General features: G+C 37.7%; 1 protein-coding gene across 2 annotated transcripts; it reads left to right on the top strand.

Annotated features, from left to right (window-relative positions):
* Positions 1–8,672: 8,672 nt before the first annotated feature.
* LOC117635963 (target of rapamycin complex subunit LST8) lies at positions 8,673–13,287 on the top strand. Of its 2 annotated transcripts, none has more exons than XM_034370367.1 (11): positions 8,673–8,861; positions 9,012–9,134; positions 9,464–9,565; positions 9,687–9,799; positions 10,286–10,355; positions 11,078–11,155; positions 11,631–11,747; positions 11,832–11,926; positions 12,168–12,247; positions 12,370–12,429; positions 12,739–13,287. In XM_034370367.1, exons 2-11 carry the CDS (start codon positions 9,024–9,026, stop codon positions 12,864–12,866), a joined length of 954 nt encoding a protein of 317 aa, XP_034226258.1. In that variant the 5' UTR covers positions 8,673–8,861; positions 9,012–9,023; the 3' UTR covers positions 12,867–13,287. The 2 variants fall into 2 exon arrangements, with proteins under 2 accessions (XP_034226258.1, XP_034226257.1); XM_034370366.1 differs by having other exon boundaries at positions 8,679–8,717.
* Positions 13,288–13,514: the final 227 nt, after the last annotated feature.

Genomic DNA, 13,514 nt, shown 5'->3' with positions numbered 1-13,514 from the left:
ACCGGTCCAGTTCGACTCGTCTCGTCGCCCCGACCAAGACCTGCCCGTTTTCCCCTTCGGAAACCACGAACTCCGGCCGCGAGCTCGACTGGTTCGAACCGGAGCTTTCTCGCCGTCGCGCCGCCGCCTCCGCCGCCCAAACTCGGTGATTGAGGTATGGTTTCTCATCCTTTTTACGAGTTCTAGCTGATGGTTCTATAGGTTTGGATCGATTTTGGGTGTAGAAAACCGATTAGGAAAACCTAGGTTTTGGGCCGAATTTCAAAATGAAATTCCGGCCAGTTGCCGCCCGAATTGGGCCTTCTCGTAGTTGAAGAAAGTGATCCTGACCTCGAGTAGAAGCTAGGGTAGGAAGGGTGAGCTCGGGTGTGGAGTTTTTTCCGTTTTCGGAATTACTCTACACACCCACGCGCTGCCGGCGCGTGTGGCGGCGCGTGGGCGAGTCTGGTGAGGACGTAAATTAACCCGATGAGATCCTTAGGTTGTCACGAGCGCGTAGGATTTCGCGGATCTCAATTCGGACGTCGTTTGACTATCGAACGGATATCGCCTATCGGGCGTTATCCGGGTTCGATAGGTTGGGACCGTCGGATGGTCCCAAATTTAATATATGTTAATCTGGGTAATTCTAGGATCGGGTAGGAATTCACGGATCGTGAATCGGAGCCCCGGATGTTCCGATTCAATAATTTTAAGTTTATATTTTATATTAATTGTCAGATCGTGCGATCGTGAGCAATCCGACCGTCCGATCTGAACCAAACTTGCAGGACAAGTGTCCTATACCTAGTAAAACCCATAGGGACTTTCGGATCGGAAATTGGAGGTCGTGGGTTCTGCAGGTCCGTTTGACCAGGGTTAGAGTAGTTTGACCCTTGGTTGACCGTGAGGCTCCCGGAGTAATCTTACCTTTCCAGGGGAGATTATCGGGTGCTAGACTCTTGTGAAGGGTTACACAATATTAGAATTAATATTTATTATTATAATTATAATAAGTTTGTACAAGAGTACAAAAGAGTCTAGAATGTCAGTTCGGAGTGCTATACGCACTACCTTAGGTACCTCCCCGGATTTTGGGATTTACTATAAGCACACCAAGTGAAAGTTAGGTCCCGCGTGGCGTAGGTTATCCGGCGTTGGGACAGACCCCATACGTGGCGTTGGTTGTACCGGCGTATGGGGAGATATTGTGATATTGTGTTGAGGTCGCACGTGGCGTAGGTTATCCGGCGTGTCGACAGACCCCATACGTGGCGTTGGTTGTACCGGCGTATGGGGAGTTATGTGATATGATGTGCAGGTCTCACGTGGCGTAGGTTATCCGGCGTTGAGACAGACCCCATACGTGGCGTTGGTTGTACCGGCGTATGGGGAGATATGATGATAGTATGGTATGGTCGCACGTGGCGTAGGTTATCCGGCGTGTTGACAGGCCCCATACGTGGCGTTGGTAGTACCGGCGTATGGGGGGATTATGCGAAATACAGAGAAATGAAATAAGGTATTGCCTATATGTGGAATTAGGTTTTATGGAAGAACTACGTGTGGCTTGATCCCTCAAGGAGGGTACGTAGGCAGCCTAAGGTTATTAGGTGCAGCCGCAGACTAAATATTAGTCATAAATTTATATTTGAATTTATTGTTGCCTTGTTCGAGGCATGAATTGTTTTGTTAGTGTGTTTGGTAGTTTGTTGAGAATTTTTGGAAGGCCGAAGGCCATTTATGTAAATTGCATGAAATTATATTGTGCATGCTGCCAGTTGGGGATATTAAATGTGTTTTTATGCAGGTTGAAATTTTGGGAAATGTCCCATTTATAGGGGAGACTCTGCCGAAATTTCGGCAGAAAGTCTCGGCCTTTAGTAAGTGGGCCCGGCATCAGGATGATGTCTGGAATTCCAAAGGATTTGTCTTGAATTTTGAGAAAATTCGGGGCGGGTCCTTTCAAATATAGTATAAATAAATAAATATATACATAAACGGTCCGGTTTGGTTTAAATTGATTTATAAAAACTCAAAATCAAATCAAACCATATACAGTCCAATTCGGTTTTTAAACCGTTTGACTTTTTCTTAGTTAAAATCAAACCAAATCAATAATTACGGATTAATTCGGTCAATTTCATCGATTCGGCTGAATTGATGCCCACCCCTAATTTTCGGTTATAAGAACGGATATGAATGCAATTTGCAAAGTTGTGAGATGTTTAAATTCTAAGTTGGGCAGACTGTATGTCCCTTGTTGTCTTATTTTTTATTTCATGCTATAAATACATCATGGACAAGAAGCAAATAGTTTGGGTGAAAGCCCCCAACATTTCCATTGGTTTTTGAGCACTGGTCGGCTCAGCCAACTGAGAGGATTTGTCCCAATTTTCACACTGTGCAGAATGCATAATTGTACACATATACCCTATTTCATTAAAAATGAAGGTCATCACTGCTCTCTCTCTCTCTCTCTCTCTATAATTCAAATAATTAACAATAATTCTCTCTAGCTAATTGAATTCAACTAATATTGTCAGATCCTCTCAGAAGTACAACAATGTGACTAGATTTTACCTTTGGTCCACACAACAGCTGTGCTTTTGTTTTACTCGTCCAAAAGATAGACCAGCCCCAACTTATAAACTTAATTAGGTCTCAAAAATTGAGATGAAAAAAATGGTAAGAAAAATTCATGTTGCTAGGACAGCAGGCATCTTCTACTATACTCTGTGGCATGTCAACCCATAAGATACCCATATATCATATGTTTGTGTCTCACTCGGGAGGCTTTGATCGCACTGTAAATCTAACTAGGATTAGTCAAATCATCTTTGCTTATCAATGCTTTCCTTCTTAAATAGCAGACAATACATATATAAAACTCTTGTAAGAATCCTATATATAATTGAGAGTTTTTTGGTTGGATGAGTAATTGTAATTTTTATAGCATAGGACAAATTGGATCATCCTAATCTTGCACAAGTAAACAATGGTATGTGTATGTACCAACTAACTATTAGTTCGGTGATATTTGTATTCCTAATGTTCGGTGATATTTGTATTCTTAATGTTAGAAGATAGTTCAAGTTATCTAATCCAAGTTACAACTTCTACTATTATATTTCTTTAATAAAAAGAAGAAGAAAAAAACATAATGTAGTGATTGTCTGACATGATATTAAAATTCTAATTTCACCACGTCCTCGACCATAGCAATTATCAAGCTAACCAACAAGGTGAGGCGGCTCTAATACTGTCTACATCTGTAAACTAGCTTGAGATACACAGCATTTGTCAATTGAAGCTCAAATGATCAATTTCCCAATTTTGTTGATATGAAATGTGTAGGAATATCTTTAACATATAAATCCTCTTGATCAAGTAACCAACATGTTAACTACTAATCCCAATGTTACATTCAACTTAATTTCATTATCAAGGGTGAATTCTAAAGAGTAGAGTAGCCAGACCAGAACCAAAGACGTGCGACAGGCTTATCTATAGAGGCCCCACCTGACTGTATTGTCCACTGTGTATATACAGTACTTGTATCAGACCCCCCCCCAAAAAAAAAACAGTGATTTGTATTAGAAATGGGTGAGAAGGAAAGAGGAAATGCCTGATTGCCGTGCAGTGATCAGTTCTCACAAACAAAGTACGTCCAACACATAAATACTGACTACATCTTGTGGGCTTGCTGCAAAGCTAACCAGCATTGCCACCCACTTCACCTCTTAATGCGGAGAAAGAGAGAGAGAGAGAGAGAGAGAGTCAATGCTTATGCTTTTATGTTGTGGGGTCTTTTTTTTTTTATCACTTACTGGATATTAGGTTGAGAGATGTGTGGAATTTGCCTTTGCCATAATGTATATAGGCAAAAAGGAATAGACATAATAAAAGGGGTTGAGGTTTAATTGGAGATCACAAATAAATGAATCAAGTATCCTAAATGTAGTTGACAAATTTGATTATCTTAAGTACATAATTGATCTCATGACTAGATTGCCTATGTGGTCACAGTTCGGAAAAATTAAACTTAAAAGTTCTTTAGCAATAACCCAAATCTCACTTTCAAATTTGACAAAAAGAGATCTATAAATCAATAGCAAGCTATAAAGGCCTTGAACTAGTAGTGGACAATGCTAACCTCTTACAACCATTAACGGAGAATCCGACCCTTAACAATTAAATTCTAACTGCCTAATTAATAATTAAAATATTATTAGATGTATCAGATGCCGTACATAATATGTCGATATGGTGCACGTAACGTGGTAAACTAAAGAACCGTAACTTCACCAAAATTCTATTATTAACTCAATGGGTATGGGTTTGAACCTAACTATTGAATTCAATCATATCCAAACATAAAAACAAAGAAAATCGCTCTCCCCTTTTCCTTTATTTGGTTGGGACGTTCTCCTTTTGCTTAAAGCAAAGTCACTTCCATTTGCATAAAAGGATGACAATACTTGTACAAATGATTGATTCACAACACATGCATGCACAACAGCTTGTAAATTTGTCACATCAGTTTTAAGTATATTTCACCAGAAGAAACATATATATATTTGTGGGGTAGAATTATAAACTAGTCTCTTTTTTATATGGGCTAAATTTGGTTTCTCCCCAATCTTGTTTAACGAAAACTACAAAAAAATAAAAATAAATAACCATCTTAAATAATAAATAATATACCTAGCTATTACCCATTAATGTTCATATAGTTAATTTTCTACAGCACCATTAAATTATTTCAGATTTTCAGTGTACTCTGTGGACCATATATGAGAAAGAAAACAAACAAAAAGCAAGTTTTTATTATCTTGCAACAAATTATACTCCTCTCTCTCTCTCTCTCTCTTCTAAGCTTGTATTAATTATCTTTCTCTACCTTACCAAACTGAAAAGTTTCAAAGCCCCTAGATTATTGGTACCTTGATGACAATTTAAAATTCTTTGGAAATCAGAAAGAAAGCAGGAGGTCCTTGAGGAAAACCAACATTTGAGCACAATTTCAGCACATGCATAGAGAACATGAAGTGGGGGGTGGGGGAAACACCATGTGCATGTGGGATTGCAATAATATATTTCCATGGTAAAATACCATATATGAGAATTTCAAACCCATGCAGCTAAGTAAAATGAAATATGGATAGGGTTTTGAGAAAGCCCCCAAAAAAAAAAAAAAAATTATATTTAAAAATGAACAGAACAAAATCTAACGTTTAGCAAAAAGAGCCTGTCTGCAGTGTGTTTGACCAGAGATCCCATGCTATCCTTTAAATCTTTTATGTTTCCAAGACAGCACGAGTGTGTGTGTGTGTGTTGCATTGTAATTGTAAGACATATATAAGTCTACTTTGAGTTTCCATGTCCATGTCTTGTTTTGTGGCTTCCAAACATTTCTGTCCTACAATCGCAAATCCCTATAAACATAGAGATCGATGGACTATTTGCAGATGTTAATGTTAATTTAATTCAATTCAATTCTCATCAATTCGTTTTGAGGGTTACAAGTTTAAGAAAAATAATATTTTCAAAAAAGATTATGACAAGGTTTGTGACATGCATGTGACCATGGGAAAAAACTCAGTTGAATTCTGCTGCAGGCTAGTCAAATTCACAACGGAGACCGGCCCAGTCAAATTCTGCTGCAGCCCAAACAATTCATTTGTGTTCATTTGTTCTGTTTAAAACTACAAGCCTCCACTATTGCCTATCAACCATGGCAGCGCCATCTATCTAGATTCTATTACCAAGCTAGCTATTGGCCTAAATAGTGAGGTAGCCATGCAGGCATGAGGTGGTCATGGCTCTTTATGGAGAGGTTAAGGTTATGAATAGCTTAGTGGGGTCAAAATTTCACCTAACTAAAGTATTCACAGTCCTAGCCAATCCGAAACATATTTTCTTCGCTTCACTCCTATGTCAAACCATGCTCACTGGCCCGCCTAATTTGTTAGGGTTTGACATGAAACATAATTGTAACGACACAAACACTGTTATAGACTTTGAAACTCACACAAAATTATGGGGTTAACCTATATTATGAAAAGCTTTGAATCATATTCAAGTCAACTTGTCAAGACAAGATTAATAAAGAAACGGGTTTTAAATCAACTAGCCAACACAAAATGAACACGCTCGAAACTAACTAGCTTGAAGTTTCCATGTCGAGTCAAATTCTTATAACTCATTAAGTTATATTAGTTTAAATTTTTGTAGGGCTAAAATTATATACATAAATTTGCTTTTTGTAGAATGTTCTCAATATAATCATGATTTTCTTATTATATATAAGTGGAGGAATTGATATATCATGTTTTTTGTTTGATAAACGAGTCAAGTTGGAATTGGAGATCTCTGAATCTTTTAATACCTCAACACGACCCAATCCCACCAACAGTGGAACCTACAATCGCATACGCATTTTGTCCCTCACCAGGACTCTCACCAAATCCATTGCAGGCAGTAACCTCCAGTCCAGTCTCTGCTCAGTCATGTGAAAGTTGCTTAACATGAAAGAAGCAAAGTTGATCCAGTATTTTCAACCAAAGTGTTCGAAGTAACTCCTTTAATTCCTCCATTGAGAAAAACTGGATGCTATCTTGAGATCCATCAACAAAGTGACAAAGACAGCATTTATGAAGTTAATGATTGAACCCTACTATTCACATAAAGATATGACATCATACATCATCAAATACCTTGCTTCAATATTCCAGCCCTCTCTCCATCTCTTTCTCAAGCCTGAACTCATTAGTGGTACTCATACTTCTGCAGGCTTATGTAGCCATCACAGATTCATCATTCACAGGGGCTGATCAGTTTTCTGGCCTATAAATACATTCTGGCTGAGCTATCATTATAATTAATGGGCCCATCTCTTTCATTTTTCTGTTAACAACTTGAAGGTCCACTCATTATGGCCTGCACAAGAAATTGTACAAAGAGGCACTTGGAGCATTGGGGTAAAATTGACCCCCACCCCCCTCCTTCTCTATCTCTCCAATCAAATCCAACAACAAAAGTTATGTGTGGCTGTGAATGAATGATGAGGTTGATTATTATTTTGGGGACTTGAGACCCCTCCATACGGACTCCAATTGATTTTGCTTTGTTTCGGTCCAGAGCCCTGCCAAGCACCTCATTGATTCACAATGACAGGTTAAGCTTCAATATAACATGGCATATCTTGCAGCAATCAGGAAAAAAAAAAAAAAAGGGTATATGCGCGCATTGCATTTTGAATTAATAGTCATTGAATAAAGATGGAGATTTTACCAAATGTCCTATCACTGTGATTATGAGGATTTTAATGGATATCCCCCCCTTTTTTTTTTTTTTTTTCAAATTTTCAATCTCTCTTTTGCAATTTTACGGAAATTTGAACTTTGATCTTATTGGAATCCTAGTAGTTCATGGTTGGCAAGTTGGCAACCATCTGTTTGTTTCATTTGCACGAGTTCCAACCCTAGCAAAATACCTATTGGTTTTCAGTCATTTGAGTCTTATGAATTACATATATTTCTCCCTTTCTTTCCTTCATGCCATTGCCGTTGCCGGTAACTAGAACTACTTTCCACAAGTTGGTAAACTAAGCTCAAAACAAAACAAGTTAATGACATGCAGGGACGGACCCATAGTGGGGTTAATGGGGTCAAACGACCCTATGGACTCCATGAACGTAAGGTAGAAGGCCCCTTTGAATCTGTGTGTGACCCCATGAATGGCTGAAAGAGGAGCTGCAAATCTGACGAAGAAGAAGCTAAACAGGGGTTCAGTTTTTTTATATATAAAAGAAGCTGACCAAAACGGCGTCGTTTTGGGTCAGCTTCTAATTTTTTTTTAAAACCCGGCTGGCCAAAACGGCGTCGTTTTGGACCAGTCTAGCGAATTTTATTAAAAACGCGCTGGATCCAAAACGGCGTCGTTTTGAACCCAGCGAAATTTTTTTTAAAATGCCCTGGCACCAAAACGGCGTCGTTTTGGACCAGCAGCAACGAATTTTTTTAAAAAAAGACCTGGCCAAAACGACGTCGTTTTGGCCCAGGTCTTCGGAAAAAAAAAAAATTAGAACAGATTGTAGTTGAAACAGACCCTTCTCTTCGACCAAACAAAACAGACCCTTCTCAAAACTCCAAAACCCCCATTTCCTAAACCTAAATCTCCAATATCCACCCACCCACAAACTTTTAACCATCTACCCGCCAAGCTTTAATCTTTTTTTTAAAAAATTGAACTTTTACACTATGACCTACGAGTTCATATTCCTGGGTTCGTCCCTGATGACATATTTACTTGAAATGAGAGAAGTCATGAATTGCAAAACCGAAAATTAAGAGAGACAAGGACTGGATATGAGATCAATAACTGTGGATTACAAATGTGTAACCAACATAATTTTTTATTAATTAAACACCAGAAGTTTGTTTTAATTCCTATGTGTTCGGAAATTAGAAATCAAAATAAGTATAAATCTAGGCACATTATTAAAAAATAATAATAAAATAATGAAATAGTCAAACATCCAAAAATAACAGCAAAACAGAGAAATGTTATTCCACGTTGGATTTAACATTTTAGTTGGAGTAAGTCTCAGCTTTTTTTTCTGAACCTAAAAAGTGCCACGTGGGATTTGCTCTAAGTCCCAAAAGAAACCCAACACGGGGAAAGCCCATGATGATTTCATTTCTCTGACTGAGGCCCAGAAGATGCCCACTCAGGTCAGTGCTTTCTGCTTTCCATGGAGCTCTCTCCCCTCCAAAACCCTCTTCAAAACCCTAATTCCCAATTACACTATTGCCCATCAATTTCCCACCATTACCAACCTAAATTTAACGTCTTTTTCTGTTTAATTTTATGAATAGGTAAATCATCCTCAACCTCAATCCAATTCTTTTGTTTTTTTTTTCTTTTTTTTTCTTTTTTTTAAAATCTCAGAGTTGTATAAGAATTCCAATTAGGCTGTGGTTGATTATGTTATGTCTGTTTTAAGTAGTTGTGTTAGTATTGATTAGGAGGAGATTAAGATGAGCCAGCAACCATCGGTGATCCTAGCAACGGCTAGCTATGACCACACTATTCGGTTTTGGGAGGCCAAAAGTGGCCGCTGCTATCGTACCATCCAATACCCTGATTCAGTATGTCTCTCACTTCCCACTTTTCAATTTTTAAAGAAAGAAATTATCTTTGTGTGTGTGTCGTTGTAAATTTTGGATTTTGGAGTTTGTTGAGATGTTGGTTTTGTTTTCAAATGATAGAATCCAACTGAGGTAAGCCAATTAGTTGGCATTGAGAGGATTTGAGATTGGTGGAGTGGAATGGTTTCATTTGTTAGGTGGTCATTGAGTTTCTTTTAGTTCATACTTGCTTGATTATGTTTTCTGAAAAGATTGGAAAACTTCCTGGTGGGTTTACTTATTGTTTATTTAATTCATTTGTCTGATTTTTCCATTTTTCATGAGCACAGCAAGTTAATAGGCTCGAGATTACGCCAGATAAACGCTTCCTGGCTGCAGCCGGCAATCCTCACATTCGATTATTTGATGTTAATTCAAACAGCCCTCAACCGGTTTGTCTTTCTCACTCTTAGGTTTGCTTTAGTTTTTGTTGAATTTAGATGGGGACTTTCATGATCATTTGTTCTTCTTCCATCAACTCATGGGCATCCTTTTGGTATAATTGTTTGGCAGGTGATGAGCTATGATTCACATACTAATAATGTAATGGCAGTGGGATTTCAATGTGATGGAAACTGGATGTATTCAGGTTCTGAGGATGGTACAGTAAAAATTTGGGATTTGAGGTAATTGTTGACAACACACGTATGCTGTGATGTAGGATATGGGTGAATTGAGAATTTAGGTAGTTTAGCGGAAGCGAAAACCATGGAAAACAGAAAATAGAATGAACAAGGATAGGTCTGGAATCACTCCAAGGGTATGGCTTCACACCAAGTAGTCTCCAATCTCTGGAAAATAAACTTTTCTTTATATCTCAACAACTCAACTCCATAATGAATTACATAGAAGGGGTATTTATAATAATCTAACCCTAGCGTGAAAAGGAAAATCAAACTTATTCTAGGAAAGAAATCTGGAAAACTTAGAGAACCTAGGAACTAACAAATAAATCAGGAAACTAATTAATAATTCCCTCTTCCATCTCTTTCGTTTGTGAACCCTACAAAGATGTCCTCATCATGCTGGTTGTGCTATCTATTTTTCTTTTATTAAGTCTTGTTCGTATTTTGTATATAGTTTGTTTTTCTTATATGTTGAGTTAATCACAGAGCTCCAGGTTGTCAACGGGAATATGAAAGCCGTGCAGCTGTTAACACTGTTGTGCTGCACCCAAATCAGGTAAACTATTGTCTCGTCCCTTTCTGCTATGGAATATATACGTTAGGTAAAAATGTTATTAGGTTGTAGTGTCTTCACAACTGCTCAAGTTATTAAGAAGGATAGAGATAACATTGACTTTCATGATAATGTAATTGTATGTGTTTTTTTTTCTTGAAAATATATGATAATCTTCGTAGACGATTTTGGTTTTGTGTCTGGTAAGCTTAGAGAGTGCCAAATGGCTTTCCCAAAAGAGAGTAGGGAGGTAAAAAAACAAGAAGGAAAGCATCATGCTGGCATATGTGAGCTCCTACTTACATTAGACTGTTCAAGTATGATGTTGAACTGGATGGAAGTTGGAACATGCACGCAGTTTTCCATACAGCCCATTGTCATATCTGGGTAACTATCTTATGAGAGTGAACTTTCCCATAATCTCAGTACATTGAGCATGTACAGAGTTTTGGCTCATCAAATTGTTTATATAGAGATAGTGTTTGCTAAAAGGTCTTAAGTTGATGTAGTGAGCCAGTGGCCGTCTGTATTCTGTTGCAATGATGTTTCCATGGGTTTTGTTCAAGTCCAATTTTTAAGTCAGAGTTGTTGTTTCATATTCATTCTTGTTCTCTTAATTGTCAATTTTATGCCCTTGAGAAAAAATGAAAGAAGAAGGAAGAGCTTGCATGCCATAATGGTTTCAATTGTTTTTCTAATCTTTAAATCTGTATGTGGTTTTACAGACTGAACTGATATCTGGGGACCAAAATGGCAATATTCGTGTTTGGGATTTGACAGCAAATTCATGCAGCTGCGAACTGGTATGCTTCGCTGTCTTGCACTTATGTACTTCATATACACCTTTTATTACTGCTATGATCAAATTTGCAAATCTAAAGTGGTGATTTTGGGGGAGGGTTCGTCCCCTTTTTCATCTTGCACTAGGTCTCATTAGGAACCGTGTTGTCTAAACAGCAATCTTTTTTAAAAGCCTTGGTATTTTTTTTAGGTGAAATGAAGATCTAAGTTGGCAAAGTCTTTACTAGACTCGTGCGCATATGTTGCGCTGTGTTTAACAATAAAAACCTATCTTAAATAGAAAATAAATTTGAAAAACAAAAACACTGCGGTGTTCAATATGCAGGAATAGATGGTAGATGGGAAGGGGATTTTTGGATGGTAATTACTGAGGATAAGAATGTGAAGTCATTAACAGTGATGTGTAAATTTAACGGTTCTTTTGGATGGTAATTTACAGAATGGTACATTTAATATCAATCTATGGGGTGAATCTAGGTTCCAGAGGTGGATACGGCTGTAAGGTCATTAACAGTGATGTGGGATGGGAGTCTGGTTGTTGCAGCAAATAATCATGGTACATGCTATGTTTGGCGCTTGTTGCGGGGAACCCAGGTAGTACCTTTATGCACTCGATTATCTGATTTCACCTTCTTATCATACTTCATTCATTTTGACGCCAAGTACTTTTTCTTCCAGACTATGACAAATTTTGAGCCACTTCATAAGCTGCAAGCACACAAGGGATACATCCTCAAATGTCTTCTTTCACCTGAATTCTGTGAACCCCACAGGTTTGATCCATCAAAGCTGATAACCTTTTCTTTCTACCTTTCATTTAGGGTCAAATCTATTGTTTTATTTCGCCTTCATTTCCTACCTGGTATTCTCTCTAGGTCAATAAACTTTTGCCTTTTACTCTAACTTTCTTTTTTGGTTCAAACAATATCTACTATTTTATTTTTGCCTTCTGTTGCTAGCAGCCAGTATATTGATGTTGTCACTTGTTGGCTTAACCTGTCTTTGTACTTCTAGATATCTGGCGACCGCCTCTTCTGACCACACTGTCAAGATATGGAATGTTGATGGTTTCACATTAGAGAAAACTCTAGTAGGTAATTATCTGCTATACCATTAAAGGTGCTCATTTTAGTTTACAAATTACTCAATACGCCTGATTGTTTTTTAAAACCAAGCTATATGATAAATTAATCTTTACTGTTTCTTTACTTCGTAGGACATCAGCGGTGGGTATGGGACTGTGTTTTCTCAGTAGATGGTGCCTATCTTATAACAGGTAATAGTTCTCAACAACTGACGATTTTAAATGAACCCATGTCTTCTGAAGCAGCTTGTAGATAACGATGGACACTTGACAATTGAGGATTTTCACTAGGAGTTCTAAACCTTAATCTATAAAATGTCATTTTGTAAATTGGGATATGGCAGCACCCTATCCTTTTTCTGTCAAGTTCGTAAACTAATGCAGTAGTCAAACTTGTGCGATAAATTAACATTCAGATTCTTAGTTTTCTTCTCTCTAATTTTTCTTTGAAAAATAGTGATACTGATAACAGATTGAACAATTTATCAATTATCCATGCAGCTTCCTCAGATGCAACAGCAAGACTTTGGTCCATGTCCACTGGTGAAGATATCAGGGTGTATCAGGGGCATCACAAAGCAACCATTTGTTGTGCACTTCATGATGGAGCTGAACCTTCTTCATCCTGAACCAGAATCGTCCTTAGCTCATCTACATGCATGTCTGCCTCGTGTGTATATGTGTGCGCACACACACAATTACATTATTGTTTATAATGGAATTGTATAAAAATATGGGGGTGCTACATATCTTATTTCAGGTTCCCCATAGAGATATTTTCCGCCTAATGTGCATTATGTGTATTACTTTTGTAACCAAAATAAAAAAGTATACTACTTTCTTCATAATTCCTCGGCACTTTGTTAAATCCACAAATTATATCGTGCCCTCTAATAGCAGCCATACAGTACTGAACAAGTGAGATCAGCTATGCTTGCACTGTTTATTGTTTATTGTTAACTCGTAAGCAATGTTTCTTATTGTAATCTCATTGAATGGTTTGTAATAACAGTACAGCTGTATAATCCAAAACTTGGCTTTCTTGGCTTTCATTCTGCTTGTACTAAGTGGTGGGGGGAAAATGATACAGTAGACTTTTTGGGGTTTCTTCCCAATTCCCATTTTATCTCTGTATTTGGTGCTTCATCATTTACAACCCTTTTCTTTTAGGTGAAAAAAAAAGGGTTTTTCCCTATAAAATAAGGTGAGTTTATGGGGTTTTTGGCTTTAAGTGAATAAGAATGTAATTTCGACAAGAATATATATTTGTGTGTGAG

The sequence above is a fragment of the Prunus dulcis genome, chromosome 7 (genome assembly GCF_902201215.1).
Source record: "Prunus dulcis chromosome 7, ALMONDv2, whole genome shotgun sequence".
NCBI lineage: Eukaryota > Viridiplantae > Streptophyta > Magnoliopsida > Rosales > Rosaceae > Prunus > Prunus dulcis.
Note: the sequence above shows the minus strand (reverse complement) of the source record. Positions and strands in the feature narration are given on the sequence as shown.

Excerpts from the sequence above, each read along its gene's own strand:
- LOC117635963 (XM_034370366.1), top strand. Across the intron at positions 9,800-10,285 it reads GTAAAAATTTGGGATTTGAG|AGCTCCAGGTTGTCAACGGG; the intron begins GTAATTGTTGAC and ends AGTTAATCACAG. Across the intron at positions 12,430-12,738 it reads TGGTGCCTATCTTATAACAG|CTTCCTCAGATGCAACAGCA; the intron begins GTAATAGTTCTC and ends TTATCCATGCAG.